We start from the raw sequence: 15,367 nt of genomic DNA, 5'->3' as shown, positions 1-15,367 counted from the left end.
CGGAGGAAAAGTATTGAGCCAATTAATTAAACCAGTGAAGGCAAAATCGCTTCCTTTTGTATCTCGAGAGGCTTTTGTGTATGCCAATCCAGCACCACAGCTCATTCTCGATCACGGACGGTGAGGTGAACTAAAATGTCAATTTCAAGGTGTGTAGCTCTGCTTGATGAAAGGTGGAAACATTTCCACGCACAGAAATGGATTACTCATGGGAGACTCATCTGCTGTTCTCAATACTTCCATTAGATATGCCGTTATTGCAGCAGGGTTGTTGAGGTCTAATCTTGTCATTGAGCAAGTAGTTTCTTGGAAAGGTACACGAGGAGAGAAAACAGCACGTTTTTTTTATTCTTGATCGACGAGGCTGGTTGAATAAAATGTAATGTGATTTACATACAGTCACCCACTTCCATCTGCTTGGTTTTCCGACTGAGCTGCACAAACTTTTTTATTCCTAAATGATCTCTGAGAGAAACCACTGCAGCTTACCTTGAGCGTCTGAAACCAGTCAAACCGGAATGGGAGGCCTCCTCAATGAGTGGCGTGACTATGCGCTCCATCATGTCGGTGAGCACAGTAAAGGTTGGCACTACGATGAAGTCTATGAATCCTGGAGATGAAGACGTCGGCAAAGGTAATGTTAGCATGTCTGCGGTATATAGTCACAGTCTATTTTGTGCTATTAAAGGTTAAAAAGAAGAAAAGAAGCCCAGAGCAAAAAAAAAAATATTCTTTTTAACGTTAATTAGTAAAACGGGCAAACAGCAGTTTGATGTAGTGTGTGATGTAGATGTAGATTGCACAATGTAATAATTATAGAATAATGACACATTCAGACTGGTTGGCTATAAGCCTTCCTTTCTTCCTTGCCACTGGGTAAGAAATCTATCGGGAAAACTAAAGCAATAAAAAACAGAAAGAAGACAGTTCTTTGATTTTTCCAGTTAGTTGGAGGTCTGAAGGACAGAATTAACTAAAAACTATACCAGGTACAAGAAAATATTCCTGTTGGCGAAGCAAATAAAGAAGTCAAGATGAGAGAATGATAGAACCAAAAGTGAAATAAGAGTGAACCTCAGAGGGAACTCAAAACCTGCCTGCTTATCAGCAAATATTAGCTGCTGTTTCAAAATAGATGCCAGTTTCCTATATGATTAGTGTTTCTGTGGAGACAGAATAAAATAGCTTATTTTGGTTTATTTTTATTTCTTTTACACATTTTTCCGATATTTTCTTGTTCAAATGTGGCAGACTTCAATTACTCGAAATAAAAATTAGCCTTTTTAATAATTTGTGATGCAAAAAATATCAATAGATTCAGTAATCTTCTGTGAAAACAGTAAATACACCTTTGGCCTATGTAACCTCTACACTTTTAAATGTGTTCTAGCTAGTTCAAATGTTTGTCCATTCCTCAGTGCAAAATTCCTTCAGTTGCAAGATGTTTTTCCCAAAAAAAAGTGGCGTACTGTATTGTGCAGATGGTTTATGTGAGGGTGGGGAAGCCTCTCACCGATTTGTGACTGTGCCACCATCGTTGACTTTCGGTCACAGAGTGGAGAGAACGGCAGCCCGAGCTCAGCTTCTTTGTCCCCCTGGAAACACAAGAGCTTCTTAAGTCAAAATCCTCCTGTCTTTGATATTTTTGGGCAAATACGACGCACCCTGCAGACATGCACACACACATCTTTGCCTACACACTTACCACTGCACACCATATGCTCACACTTCTATCAACAGACCTTGGATTCGTCTGAGCCCCTCCCCGAGTGCGTTTGGGCCGCAAATGTGTTTCATTTTCTCCTCTGTTTTGTCACAAACAGATGAGATGTGGAGTCGGGAGGCAATGTTCTTTGGAGAGGCTATTTATCGGCAATTCGTATCCCCAGAGACAAAAGGCTCGTGAAAGCAACCACAATAACAATAGCACTGATAATGGGAACAATGTGGATTAATAATGGACGAGATTTAAGCAGTGTGGCACCATTTAAACGTCTGTCCTTCTTTATGAGATTTACAATTACGCCATTTATTATTTATAGCATAAATTCATTGTCACGCTGTACATTTTAATCTTCTATGGAGCACGTTGTTCTTTTTAAAAACACATTTGCTGGTGTGACTGCATATTTCTCTTGTTGGTAGTGTTTTGCAAAAGCTTCACATTAACAGCATTATTTCCCAATATTAATATTTCATTTTTTTATGTCACACTCACATGAAGTGTGTTTCACACTTCATGTGAGTGTGACTGAATCAAAAGAATAAATCGCTTTTGTTGACATAGCACCCAAAAACTAATACAATGCACCAGCGACAAAGATGAGCAATGACTAAAACCAAAAGATAAATAAACTGCATTTCAAATCATGTGTTTCATCTATCAGCAAGAAATCTCAAGATATTATTTCCAATGCCTCTCTTCAACCTCATGTCTTCATTAAGGCTCTGTTGGACTGCGCAGTAGCACCTCAGAAATTTTCAATCTCACGCCAGCATTTAAAAGTCGATAAATCTTGCACGCTAGATATTCAATTCACCTCTAGGTGCTTGATATTGTAAGGTAAAGAACCTACAATAATACAGAGAAAACCCCAACAATCAGACAACCCCCTGTCAACAAGAACAAGGCAACAGTGGGAAGGAAAAGCTCCCTTTTAATAAGAAGACTCAGAGAGGTGAATCCATCTGTCGCAATCCGCTGGGCATAAGGGGAGGGAAGATATCATTTTTAATGTATAACACCTTAGGTGGTTTTTTTTAATAAATTAATTCAGCAAATTTAACAGGTGTCAGTTTGTCAAAATATAATCAAAGTTATAAAAAACTCAAACATAGATAGCTACATGTGGCTTATTGATCATGGCAACGATATACTTCCGATTTATGACCCTGAATTCCAGAATTTCATGAAATTGGAGAGCATGATCTTCCCCCAAAGGCTTGATTAGTTCTCAGCATGACTACCTAGTAAACTGCCAGCTGAGGGTAAATTTGACCTTTGTGTCTGAGGTCAACTGAAAAGCATGCCATGTTCTCTCTGCATACATTTAAACTACCACTAAACCATACACTGTACCACCATCATCCAACATGTTACTCTGACGTAACAGAGGAACTCACCTGTCTGAAGAACTCCTCTAGTAGGGAGGTGGTCCAACGGTGATGGAGGTCCCAAGTCTTGGCCGGGTGGCTGATGTCTGCTGTGTGCAGCAGCAGGGACAGCGCCTTTGGCTTGTCGATGCTAAGAGAGAGAAGACGGGCAGTTTTAAAAATTGCCATCACGGCTGTTTTCTTGAAAAGTCTAATGGTTTATGTTTTGTATGTGTGTTTTTATAAATGAAAAAAGAAGCTATTGTTAAAGAAAAAAGAAAATGATAGAAGGAAAGAAGGACAAATAACCATTTGCAATGCAGCCAATTGATTTTGGAGGTATCATGATAAACTGTATTGATTGAGATCATTTTTGTGTTTCTGGCTTTAAAAAATGAATGTGAGTCAGAAGTACAGTGGGGCAAAAAAGTATTTAGTCAGCCACCGATTGTGCAAGTTCCCCCACCTAAAATGATGACAGAGGTCAGTAATTTGCACCAGAGGTACACTTCAACTGTGAGAGACAGAATGTGAAAAAAAAATATCCATGAATCCACATGGTAGGATTTGTAAAGAATTTATTCATAAATCAGGGTGGAAAATAAGTATTTGGTCAATAACAAAAATACAACTCAATACTTTGTAACATAACCTTTGTTGGCAATAACAGAGGTCAAACGTTTACTATAGGTCTTTACCAGGTTTGCACACACAGTAGCTGGTATTTTGGCCCATTCCTCCATGCAGATCTTCTCGAGAGCAGTGATGTTTTGGGGCTGTCGCCGAGCAACACGGACTTTCAACTCCCGCCACAGATTTTCTATGGGGTTGAGGTCTGGAGACTGGCTAGGCCACTCCAGGACTTTCAAATGCTTCTTACGGAGCCACTCCTTTGTTGCCCGGGCGGTGTGTTTTGGATCATTGTCATGTTGGAAGACCCAGCCTGGTTTCATCTTCAAAGTTCTCACTGATGGAAGGAGGTTTTGGCTCAAAATCTCACGATACATGGCCCCATTCATTCTGTCCTTAACACGGATCAGTCGTCCTGTCCCCTTGGCAGAAAAACAACCCCATAGCATGATGTTTCCACCCTCTTGCTTCACAGTAGGTATGGTGTTCTTGGGATGCAACTCAGTATTCTTCTTCCTCCAAACACGACGAGTTGAGTTTATACCAAAAAGTTCTACTTTGGTTTCATCTGACCACATGACATTCTCCCAATCCTCTGCTGTATCATCCATGTGCTCTCTGGCAAACTTCAGACGGGCCTGGACATGCACTGGCTTCAGCAGCGGAACACGTCTGGCACTGTGGGATTTGATTCCCTGCCGTTGTAGTGTGTTACTGATGGTGACCTTTGTTACTTTGGTCCCAGCTCTCTGCAGGTCATTCACCAGGTCCCCCCGTGTGGTTCTGGGATCTTTGCTCACCGTTCTCATGATCATTTTGACCCCACGGGATGAGATCTTGCGTGGAGCCCCAGATCGAGGGAGATTATCAGTGGTCTTGTATGTCTTCCATTTTCTGATGATTGCTCCCACAGTTGATTTTTTCACACCAAGCTGCTTGCCTATTGCAGATTCACTCTTCCCAGTCTGGTGCAGGTCTACAATACTTTTCCTGGTGTCCTTCGAAAGCTCTTTGGTCTTGGCCATGGCGGAGTTTGGAGTCTGACTGTTTGAGGCTGTGGACAGGTGTCTTTTATACAGATGATGAGTTCAAACAGGTGCCATTCATACAGGTAACGAGTGGGGGACAGAAAAGCTTCTTACAGAAGACGTTACAGGTCTGTGAGAGCCAGAGATTTTCCTTGTTTGAGGTGACCAAATACTTATTTTCCACCCTAATTTACAAATAAATTCTTTACAAATCCTACCATGTGAATTCATGGATTTTTTTTTCCACATTCTGTCTCTCACAGTTGAAGTGTACCTCTGGTGCAAATTACTGACCTCTGTCATCATTTTAGGTGGGGGAACTTGCACAATCGGTGGCTGACTAAATACTTTTTTGCCCCACTGTACTTTATCTGCCAAGTTCCAGCTTCAGGTTTTGCCAAAAACCTGGCAAAAAAAAAATAAAAAATAGAAGTTGTTACAAAGACATTGCAGATTAATCTTGGATAAGATTAATGAAAGACCCCAGAAAAGATGCAAGAAAATGCCAATAACGGTAAGTATCCCTGGCACAGCTGCACAAGAGTCTGCAGCTGTCCAGAAATGAGTCTGTACAAGAAATTCAGTCTAAGTGACAGGTTAGCTTTTTATTGTCTTTTATGTTTTACTGCACATTCACTGGCTTGAGTTTAGTTTTTCGTCCCCAGTCACTTAGAATATTAAAAAAAAAACATTATTCCAACATGACAGCAAGACAACAAAACTGGTTTTGTTTTCACTTTGCGAGTCTTCAAGTGTGTGTATGTGTGTGTCTATGTGTGTGTGCATGTGCAATCATAGTATAACGAGGTCCTGGAGACACCAACTGTAGTGAGAACTACTACAAAGGCGGCTGTGAGGAGTGTGGCAGGTGTTTAAACAGTATGACTGCATATCTGTTGTTTAAACGTAGATTATTTACTAAATGCGATAACATAGTTGGTATTGTTTGCACCTTGTGGGTCTGTGTGTATGTGTGTAATCATAGCATAATGTGATCCTGGACATAACAAATGTAGCATGATCCAGAAAGCCCGTAGTCTGTAGTCGATTTGAGTTTTTATGTCTTTCTGTTTCTGGGCTGACCACACGTGCAGTCACAAGGATTTACAGATATTGGCTTGAAGCCAAAATAACAGCCAATTGAGTGATGACTGTGTTGGTCACACTTTTGTGACACCAGTTCTTAGATCACAAAGACATAATCATGGGTATCACAGTAACATATAGTACAATACATGTATAATTTCGTATTTATAACTATCTTAAGTGATCGTGGCTCAAGAGTTGGGAGTTCGCCTTGTAATCGGAAGGTTGCTGGTTTGAGCCCTGGCTTGGACAGTCTCGGTCGTTGTGTCCTTGGGCAAGACATTTCACCTGTTGCCTACTGGCGGTGGTCAGAGGGCCTGGTGGCGCCAGTGTCCGGCAGCCTCGCCTCTGTCAGTGCGCCCCAGGGCGGCTGTGGCTACAATGTAGCTTGCCATCACCAGTGTGAATGTGTGTTTGAATGGGTGGATGACTGGATGTGTAAAACGCTTTGGGGTCCTTAGGGACTAGGAAAGCGCTATACAAACACAGGCCATCTCCCATTTCCATTAAATCTAATTTTCAGTACTCAAAAAGATGAAATGCACTATTTTCATTACAGTAAGGAACCCCCTACCTCCAGCACTATGTGTCTATCTGTATAGTCTTCCATCCAGCCATCCAAAAGTCCTCTTCATTCATATTACTTCCACATTAAAACACAGTATGAAGATCATCTCAGCTCTAGAGAAATCGCAACCTAATATCAAAATCTCATGGTAAACGGACTGAATCATGAACAGACGCATATAGAAAATAGGCAGTCACATGAAAATGCAGGCACAATAATACATGCATAGCAGAGGTTAAACAGAGGTGAAAAAGACTAGCTCACGTTTTTTCCCCTCATTCCATTTGTGGCAGATTGGGTCTTAAAGTGCACTCTAAGCAGGCCTGCAGCAGTCTGGTTTGAATTACTTCACATTAGAGTCTATTCAGCATCACAGCTCCCTGCAGACTGCAATCTCTTATTTTGGTGCATGCTTGCGTGTGTGCGTGTGTGTGTGAGCACCCAATACTCTCCCTTGACGATTACCTTCAGGTCAGCAATTTTCAAGTTATATTCACAAATACAGGGAACACAATATTGTTGATACCAATATATATTTTTAGGAAGCCACTTATCTACATATCAGTGCCTTCTGAGTAATTTTCAGATAAGTGCTCGGCATTATCACGGTGAAAAGAATACCCTGAAGGTCAACATGTTTCTTGTCAATGCGGCAGCTGCATCAGCACTGATGAGTCATCACATTGCATGATAGTTTGCTTGATAGTGTTTTTATTTCTGTATGCACGCTTCAGCTCAGTGTCTGCATGTACAACAGTTATCGGTCACTGCAGTCGTGTTAGGGTGCTTAAAGTGCTTAAAAAGATGCACACCATTAATGCACTTAAAAATACCAACAGAGTATTATGTAGAACTTCTAAATGAATCAGGCACATATCTAACGACAATAACTTGGTCTTAAACACCAAAAAGACCAAGGAGATCATTGTAGATTTCCGGAAGAGGGGTCATAACAACCATCTGCCTCTCTTCATTGGCAGTGAGGCGGTGGAGAGGGTGAGCAGTTTTAAATTCTTGGGGGTAACTGTGACCGAGGACCTGTCCTGGGGCAACCATATCACCTCAGTTGTACGGAAGGCCCAACAGCGCCTCTACTACCTGAGGAGACTGCGGAGCGCACACATTCCCAGATCTCTGATGTTGAACTTCTACAACTGTGCCATCAGCAGCGTTCTGACGTATGGATTTCTAGTGTGGTACCCCAGCTGCACCAAGGCCGATCAGCAAGCACTCCAGCGGGTGGTGAAGGAAGCTGGCAGAATTATTGGAACAAGTCTGCCAGAGATCAGTAATATCTTCCCCACTCGCTGTCTGAGGAGGGTGCACAGTATCCTGCGGGACCAACATCACCCTGCGCGCCACCTTTTCCATCTGCTGCCCTCAGGGAGAAGGTACAGGTCTATACAGGCCAGAACATCCAGACTGGCCAACAGCCTGTATCCACAGGCTGTGAGGCTCCTGAACTCTCTGCCTCCCTCTCACGGACAATAACCATATCCAACTTCTTAATTGCAATGAACTGGTCTGCATTGGTGCATCATATCTTTATTCTCTTCCCCCTCCTGCCCCCCCCCCTCTTTCTTAAATAGATAACTATCATATCTGATATCATATCTCACAGTACAATAATATTGAATGGGTTGCATTGTTGTATTTTGTCATGTTTCTCAGGTCTTTGTCTGAATTTCTACGAACATTATTGCTAAGGATTGTCTTATTGCATTGGAGTCACACTGGGTTAAATATGTACACTTGGGTTTTAAGGGGTATTTATTATTTTCTTCTTTTTTTTGGGTTGTATGGAAGCCCCAAACGCAATTTCATTGTTCTTGACAATGACAATAAATAAATAAATACAATACAAATAAATACTACCATTTAGTTTAAGCAAAGCAGGGCCTAAACTTTGTTTTTTATATAGATTCACTGCAAGAATTTTAAAGAGAAGCAAAGTTGTAGCCATTCTCTCTCGGATAACATTAAGAACCACCTCAGCATAATTTGCCATCCATATTTTTTATGTGTGGGTCTTTTCTCTGCACTGGTTCACAGCTCTGTGGCTCGAGTCATTTTTTACTCAGGAACAGCAGCCTGATATTAACTGTCAGAGGTACAAACCTAAGGTGTCCATCGCAGTGAGATTGGATATTAAACAGGCCTTTATATACAACCCCTTTAGTACGACATCCACATAATATCCGACCAAGCCTATGTGAGAACAGAGCAGGCAAATATCTACTGAATTCACAAAAGGCGTCACGTGTCCTTCCTCTTGCACGGTCTCTCCAAACATTTCCCTTTGCCTTAAGCAAACAGAGTATTTGCAGTAGTGAGAACGCATCTTAAGTGCGCAGTCTTGCTGAAAAAGGGCAACTCCTGACATTTTCTTACTTTATTCTCTGGATATTTTCCAGAGTTAAAAACCTAAAAAACAGCGTCTTTGCAAGGTCACTTGCGAGCTGTAGCCCTACTTTGGCTCCCACTTCGCCTCATTAACGCTACATCACATCTGTTGCCAATCTATGAGGTTTGTATGGTTTCAACATAAATAAAAAAAATACACAAGAGATTGCATGGTAGCCTTCTTGACAAGTTTACTTCATTTTGTAGTCTGTATTAGATTTTGGGAACGCACTTATGAAAGTTTATCCCATAAGTGACTTTGTTTTAATTTTACTCTTTTCCTTTTTTTATGATTATTCCATTCTGGGATGAAATTGTGTACCATTTATTTTCCCTAGTTTGTGTCAGTTAGGCATCCCTGTGGCATAATAAGAGATAAGAATATAAAATGTGAACATCAGCAGTTCACAACAGCCAAGTCAGTCTGTGAGAGAACCAGCTCTGTTAGATACTTTAGTTTTTGTTTTCTACTATCAGGGACATTATCCTGCTTGGGAGGAAGCTTCCATCAGATAGTGTGTAACAATGTTTAGGTGGCTGGTGCATGTAAGAATAACATCCACATGAATGCTAGGATTCAAGGATTCCCAGGGGAACATTGCAAGGTAGAGAGTTAAAGAGTGTTATTCCCTCATTGTTTCTGGGTGATGTTATTGATAATTTCTCTTCTTGTCTTCCTCTTGTCTAAATTGTTTAAGAGAGGAAACAGTTGAGAAGTTCCTTTTTTTTCATTTCTCCATTTTTGATTCTGCTCATATCTTCTGCTGTGCAAAGGATTTCTGATATTCTTTACCAAAGTATAACACCCAGAGAATATTAGCGACTGTAAAGTGTGAGGGAGCATTAATGCTAAAGAATACAAGCAGCACAACAATAATTCTGTCAAAGGAAGTGCTATATTTTTTTTCTGTGAAAACGAAACATTTTCTGCTAGCTCATCAGCAGTAGCAAAAGGACGGCATGCCAACAAACCTGCCAGCAATTTCTGGCAGCGGCTCTTTTTTTTTAGCCACAGTGTGTAAATAAATTTCACCCTGCCAAATCTGGTGTGACTACACCGTAACTCTGTTGCAGACGTCCAGCACAGAGAAGCAAGCTGCGTTTGTGCCTGAGAGGCACCGTGGTAATTCTCTGTTGAATACCTGCACTGTGTAATGTGCGACATTTGGTACTATTTGGCAGCAAATGACTCGTTGAATTTAATTTTTTTATGTTGAGTAAACAACACCTGAGCAACAGAAATCCTCCCTTGTTTTTCATTCCAGAGGTCCACCTGATATAAAACAGGCCTGTTTATAGTGTTTCTCTCCATGTGCCTCCTTTGGGGCAGGATTAATTAGGTTGTAAATGGCAGGTGGTTAGTAAATGGTGGCTGATAGCGGGGGTAATGGGTATGTAAATTGCAGGGGCAAGGGCGCACATTATAAACTGTAATGAAGGAAATGGCAACTGACCCCTCCGGTTGTTGTAGGAAGTTCTTCATGGCCTTAACTTGCTGGAAGTGGCAGGACATGTCTGTAGCCAGCACCATTTCCACTACTAAAGCCCGCAGCTCTCTAAATGAAAAAAGGAGAGAAAACGTGAGCCATGTGCAGCATAAAAAACCTGCGGCTAATAAAAGCTGACTTATTTTGAAGTCTTTGTAATTAGATGAAGGCGGTTTTTGAGAACTATTTATATCTGATTTGACAGTAGCTTATGCTGTATGTAATCAGATTAGAGCTAACTTCACATAACAGTTCCATTTCTATAAAGTTGTTGAGCCTTGGAGGTAATCCAGCTTTGCTGATTTTGACTCTGTGTTTCTACTATGTATAAGTAGCCTGGAAAAACAGGAGCTCAGTTTACTTTGAGTAGATGTTCATTGTGAGACTGCTTGACCTGTGCGCTCTGCTTGGTTTTATTCATGCTTTGTCTGTTCTTATGTGATATTTTTACATCTGACTTTTAATCCCCTTTGCTGTCACTCACCTATCCTGCACCCTTCCTATCATTCTCTGTCTGTGTTACTGACCTCCAGTCATCCTTAGAAAGGTTGTAGAGGATGTTCATTTCATCGTCGTCCTGCAGCAGGCGATAGGCTGCGCTGACATGATGACTCTCCAATACTGAACGATCATTATACAGGATAGCTGTGTCTGACCTGTCAGTCCAAAAGAAAGAAAACTCTTTTCTTGGGCTATTGCAGGGAAATCAAACAGCTCAGAAAACACATGAGGGATCCACAGATGTTACTAAATCCTTTAAACATTTTTGCAGATGCTAGTCAAAATCAAAGATCCAAATTGGTTGCCTACTTGAGATTCATTTAGCTGCTTCTGTTTTACTTTAGTTCAAAAACTGTAGCTTGATGACACTATAAAGAGTGCTGTGCTCAAAACACTGAGTGCACAACAAAGCTATTGCTGCAGTCTGGTAACTAGTGAAAGATCTGACATATTTCTTTCCTGGCAAATCCAATACGACATGGTCAAAGACTAAAATTTGGTTGAACTCTCACCTGCCAAATGCAACAGAAAAACAATGAAAAGAATAAACAGAAAAAATAAAGAAATAACATGTGGAGGGTATTATTTACTTAAACCTGCATCAAAGCTAACATTTTTTTTTTTTAAAAACTTTCATTATTTATTGAAAGGCTAAGGAACACTGACTCTTCTAAGGTTCTAAATCAAAATGAATAAAATGACGTTCATGCATCCTAAAAATAGGAGGGCACTGGTCAAAAGAAATAATTTTGTTTCTCATAATAATAGATTTTAATTGTTGTGTTAGGTGAAATGCCAAAAAAGTTTCAAAGGACTCTATCTGCTGCTGTGAAAATGTAAGTACACCCCCATGATTTTAGGCCCATATTTTGCCCTAAAATGTTCTGTGGCTGAAAAACAAACCCAAATCATCACCTCTCTGCCACCATGCTTGACAGCTAGTATGAAGTGTTTGTCATGATATGCTGTGTTTTCACGAAATGTGACACTCTGCATCGTGGTCAGACATCTCCACCTTGGTCTCATCTGTCCAAAGAACACTTTTCCAGATGTTTTTGGGTTTGTTCAGGCCCAAAAAGAGAAGAGGTTTTCTCCTGGCAACCATTCCAACTCTGCAGCCTTCTTCCAACTGTACCGTCAGGAACATTAACATTATATCTGTGTGAGTTTGATATTGTCTTGGGGTTTCAAAATTTCTCTTAGCACTGCAAGGTCTGACCTTGGGGTTAATTTGCTGGGGCATCCACTACTCAGAAGATTGTAACATGTTGTTAACAAACACCTAAATGCTTTAGACCTGTAAGCTGCCAAAACTTCTGCTTTTACAGAGATGGTCACAGTTGCTGATGATCAATTAATCAAATGCATTTTATTATCAGCACCTATCAGCTACTTATCTTAAGTCCTATAGAAGCTGTAATGGTATACTTAGTTTTTCATAGCTGTATATAGAGTCCTGTGAATTGTTTTTCTTTTTTTTTCCAAATGATGGTAAATGTTTTTCTTTCAAGTTGACAAGAGTGAAAAATGCTGAGCAATTCCTTGTTTTGTAGAACAGATTTTTTTTTTTCAAGAGGATGAGTTTTGGAGTTCATCTGGACTCCCAACCAGCCCCAGTGTTATTACTGCACTGCAGGCGATCACAGTGTGATTGTAAAGCCCTCTTGCTGCAAATGAAAACATTGATCGGGCGAGTCAGTGCCATGCATTTATGATTTAATGATCCATTACCTTGTCTGAATGTGGAAGTTGTTTGTGGTCCCCGTGTGCTCGTAGTCATGCACCGCCGCCGCAAAGATCATGGCAAAGATCTCAAGCTCAGTCAACCAATGCTGGAGGCAAAAGAAGAAGAAAAGAGGAGGACAAGGGAGCGAGGGAAAAGGAGGGGTGAGGTAAGGATGATGATGAGGAGGGCATTAAGACGGATATATAAGAGGGAACGGTGTTCAGGAGAAGAGGTAACGACATGGAAAAGACAGACATTGACAGGAAAAGGAGGTGGGGAAAGTAATGAAAAGAATGGACAAAAATTAGAGAAGAGAGATGAGAAGCAAGTGAATTGAAAAAAGAGAGACGCAGGGAATAGAACACCAAGCCATAAAAATGTAGAGGCGAAAAGTGATATAAAAGATCCAGAGAAGTATGCGGCATGAGAAATACATTACCGTCAGGGATGAAAGGAAACAAATGGGAAGAAGGAGATAGAGGAAAAGGTTAGAAAAGCAAAAAAGAAAACTTCAGATAAGACAAGCTCTATTGAAAATTGCATTTTAAACTCTCACTTCATCACTTCTGGTTTCAGTTTCTCTGTGACGGTCTGTCAATCTGCTTTGTTCCACATATGTCACCAAATATTACAAAAAAAACCCCCACAAGTCTCTTTTTTAAGTTTACTATAAGTTTAGTGTCACAAGGTGAGACTACACATCACACCTTCCTATGTGTGTTTTTGGGGCATGTTGTAGCTGTTTGATGTGCGATTCATGATTACAGCAAAGAAGATAATGTCAGTGCAGCAGCACACTGTTGCAGGAATAGTTTGAGATAATCTTATTTCATTTCTGCCCAAGATGTCAGTGAGGAAGATCGATAACAACTCTTCAATATATAATTAGTTAATATTATTGGTGGATTTGCGGATTTTTTTTCAGTGAATCAATCATTAGTTTCATCTATAAAATCTAAAATCTAATCTGTAATCAGCACACTGTAATCAGGGCTTTTTCCCCTCTAAGATGTGCATGCATCTGAGTGCCCTCACATACACAGAGTGGGGATTTAGCTCAGGAAGCCCAGTCGATATTGGTGACTAATCAACAGTGGGGGGTGGAGGAGTCATTAAAAACAGGGTGGATGCATGATGGCTGATCCACCACTCACTGTATTTCCTCATGGGTCTGCTTTATGAATGACCTGTTGATTGTTGATTTAATGGAGTCTGGAGGGCCTGCAAAATGATAGATGTCCCTCACCTGCTCTCCAAGGAGCCTGTGGTTCTAGCAGTAATGTGGTTTTCTCCGCAAGGCACTGCCCAGAGAAACATACCATGTCGACAGCTGTCGCAGCCACCTTATTAAGGTGATTAAATAAAAACACTGGAAGCGGGGGCAGCCGGCTGGTTAGGGACTTTGAACTCAGGCTAGTGTTTTTTATTCCTTTTTTGAATAAATGCTGCATCAGAAACGCCCTAAAGTCACCTCGGTGCAAAGAAGTGAAATAGGTCACCTGATAGTAAAAAGAGCAAAAGCAGCAAAATCTATGGAGCAGCAATGATATACCCAGGAAAAAAAGGCAAGAGGTAATATTTTATTTTATATTCGGTGCCTATTCCTTAGATGTTTTCAACCTTCCTAGAATTAATTTTGGCTCTTGTTTATTTTTTTGTCTAAAAAGATGGTTCATGGATTCTTCAGGCTAAAAAAAGCCATATTTAAAAGCTGAATGTCAAGCAAAGCTGCAATTAGGCTGACAGAGATGTTCTGAATACCATGTGGATAAAATCCCCTCACTTTCACAGACTAAGCTTCGATCCCGTGAGCCTGCTTTCTTGGAACTAAACCAAGATGGTCAACAGTTTTTTTGGGGTTTTTTTTTTTGCTTGTTTCTTTTTAGCAGGTTACTGTATGTATGTGTATAACATTATGTTACCTAACTTGTCCATGTTTTACTCACCACCATGCCAGTCTTGAGTAGCAAGTAGTGCACAGTCTGTGTGACATCAGCAGCATGAACCAGGTTGTGGTAGGGGTTTTTATGTTTGCTGTATCCGACCTCAAGGGCCTCAACAAATGACACCACCGCAGAGATTGGGATCTGACATTAGACAAAACAACAAGAAAATGTAAACAGGAAACCCTTCTCCAAGATATCTGGTGACTTGAATGATGTACTATCAGTTGAGATGAAATGTGGCCAGCCCCCTTCATATAATGATTAAAATTTAGTGAGATAATCTTATTCTAAGGTGGAGAGGAGAGTGTGCCCACATCCATCAAATAAGGAACAGTGAAGATTCTTACTCATACTGAATAGTTTTTCTTGTTTTAATGGCATAAACCACCACATATCAGTTTCAGGTGGTACATTATTTCCTTGGGGCTTTACCTTGAAACGACTAATGAGATCATATCTTGTGAGCAGCTCGTAGAATATGAATTTAAGTGCGTGGTCTCCACTGGCCTCATTCAGAGCGAAGACATCAAACGACCACTTGTCAACATTCTGTATGAAGGAGAAACATTTAAATAATGACACCATCCTTGTCAAACAACTTATTCATCCTCTACCAACACAAAAGGAAAACACACAACACAAACAAACGGTGCCAAAAGTCCACTTCATATAAATATTTCAGAGTATGTCGATTTTCACAGCGTGTATGTGTGCACCAAGTAACTTTTCCTTATGCGTATGTTTCTTTTTGAATGTGAGTGCGCACGTTAATACCTTAAGCACAGATATGACAGAGGCCGGGTAGCTGAGTCCCACCATATTGGAGGTACGCCGGTACATCCTGTTTGAACGAGATAAAAACATCAAATGAAAAGCACTGCTGAGTGCAAACAGTAGAG

At 40.6% G+C, this 15,367-nt stretch overlaps 1 protein-coding gene across 6 annotated transcripts in view; it reads right to left on the bottom strand.

Annotated features, from left to right (window-relative positions):
• The window catches only part of pde1cb (phosphodiesterase 1C, calmodulin-dependent b), a 119,536-nt gene that overhangs the window by 8,625 nt on the left and 95,544 nt on the right, over window positions 1-15,367 (bottom strand). For all 6 annotated transcript variants that reach the window (XM_004542927.3, XM_076876385.1, XM_004542928.2 and 3 more), the window contains 9 exons: window positions 15,243-15,309; window positions 14,901-15,017; window positions 14,469-14,609; window positions 12,528-12,628; window positions 10,823-10,951; window positions 10,263-10,364; window positions 3,124-3,244; window positions 1,514-1,595; window positions 490-610 (listed from right to left, as the gene is read on the bottom strand). In XM_004542927.3, the coding sequence (XP_004542984.2) occupies window positions 490-610; window positions 1,514-1,595; window positions 3,124-3,244; window positions 10,263-10,364; window positions 10,823-10,951; window positions 12,528-12,628; window positions 14,469-14,609; window positions 14,901-15,017; window positions 15,243-15,309 (981 nt within the window). The remainder of the gene's footprint in view (window positions 1-489; window positions 611-1,513; window positions 1,596-3,123; window positions 3,245-10,262; window positions 10,365-10,822; window positions 10,952-12,527; window positions 12,629-14,468; window positions 14,610-14,900; window positions 15,018-15,242; window positions 15,310-15,367) is intronic.

The sequence above is a fragment of the Maylandia zebra genome, linkage group LG18 (genome assembly GCF_041146795.1).
Source record: "Maylandia zebra isolate NMK-2024a linkage group LG18, Mzebra_GT3a, whole genome shotgun sequence".
Lineage (NCBI taxonomy): Eukaryota > Metazoa > Chordata > Actinopteri > Cichliformes > Cichlidae > Maylandia > Maylandia zebra.
This window is presented reverse-complemented; position numbering and strand designations above follow the sequence as displayed.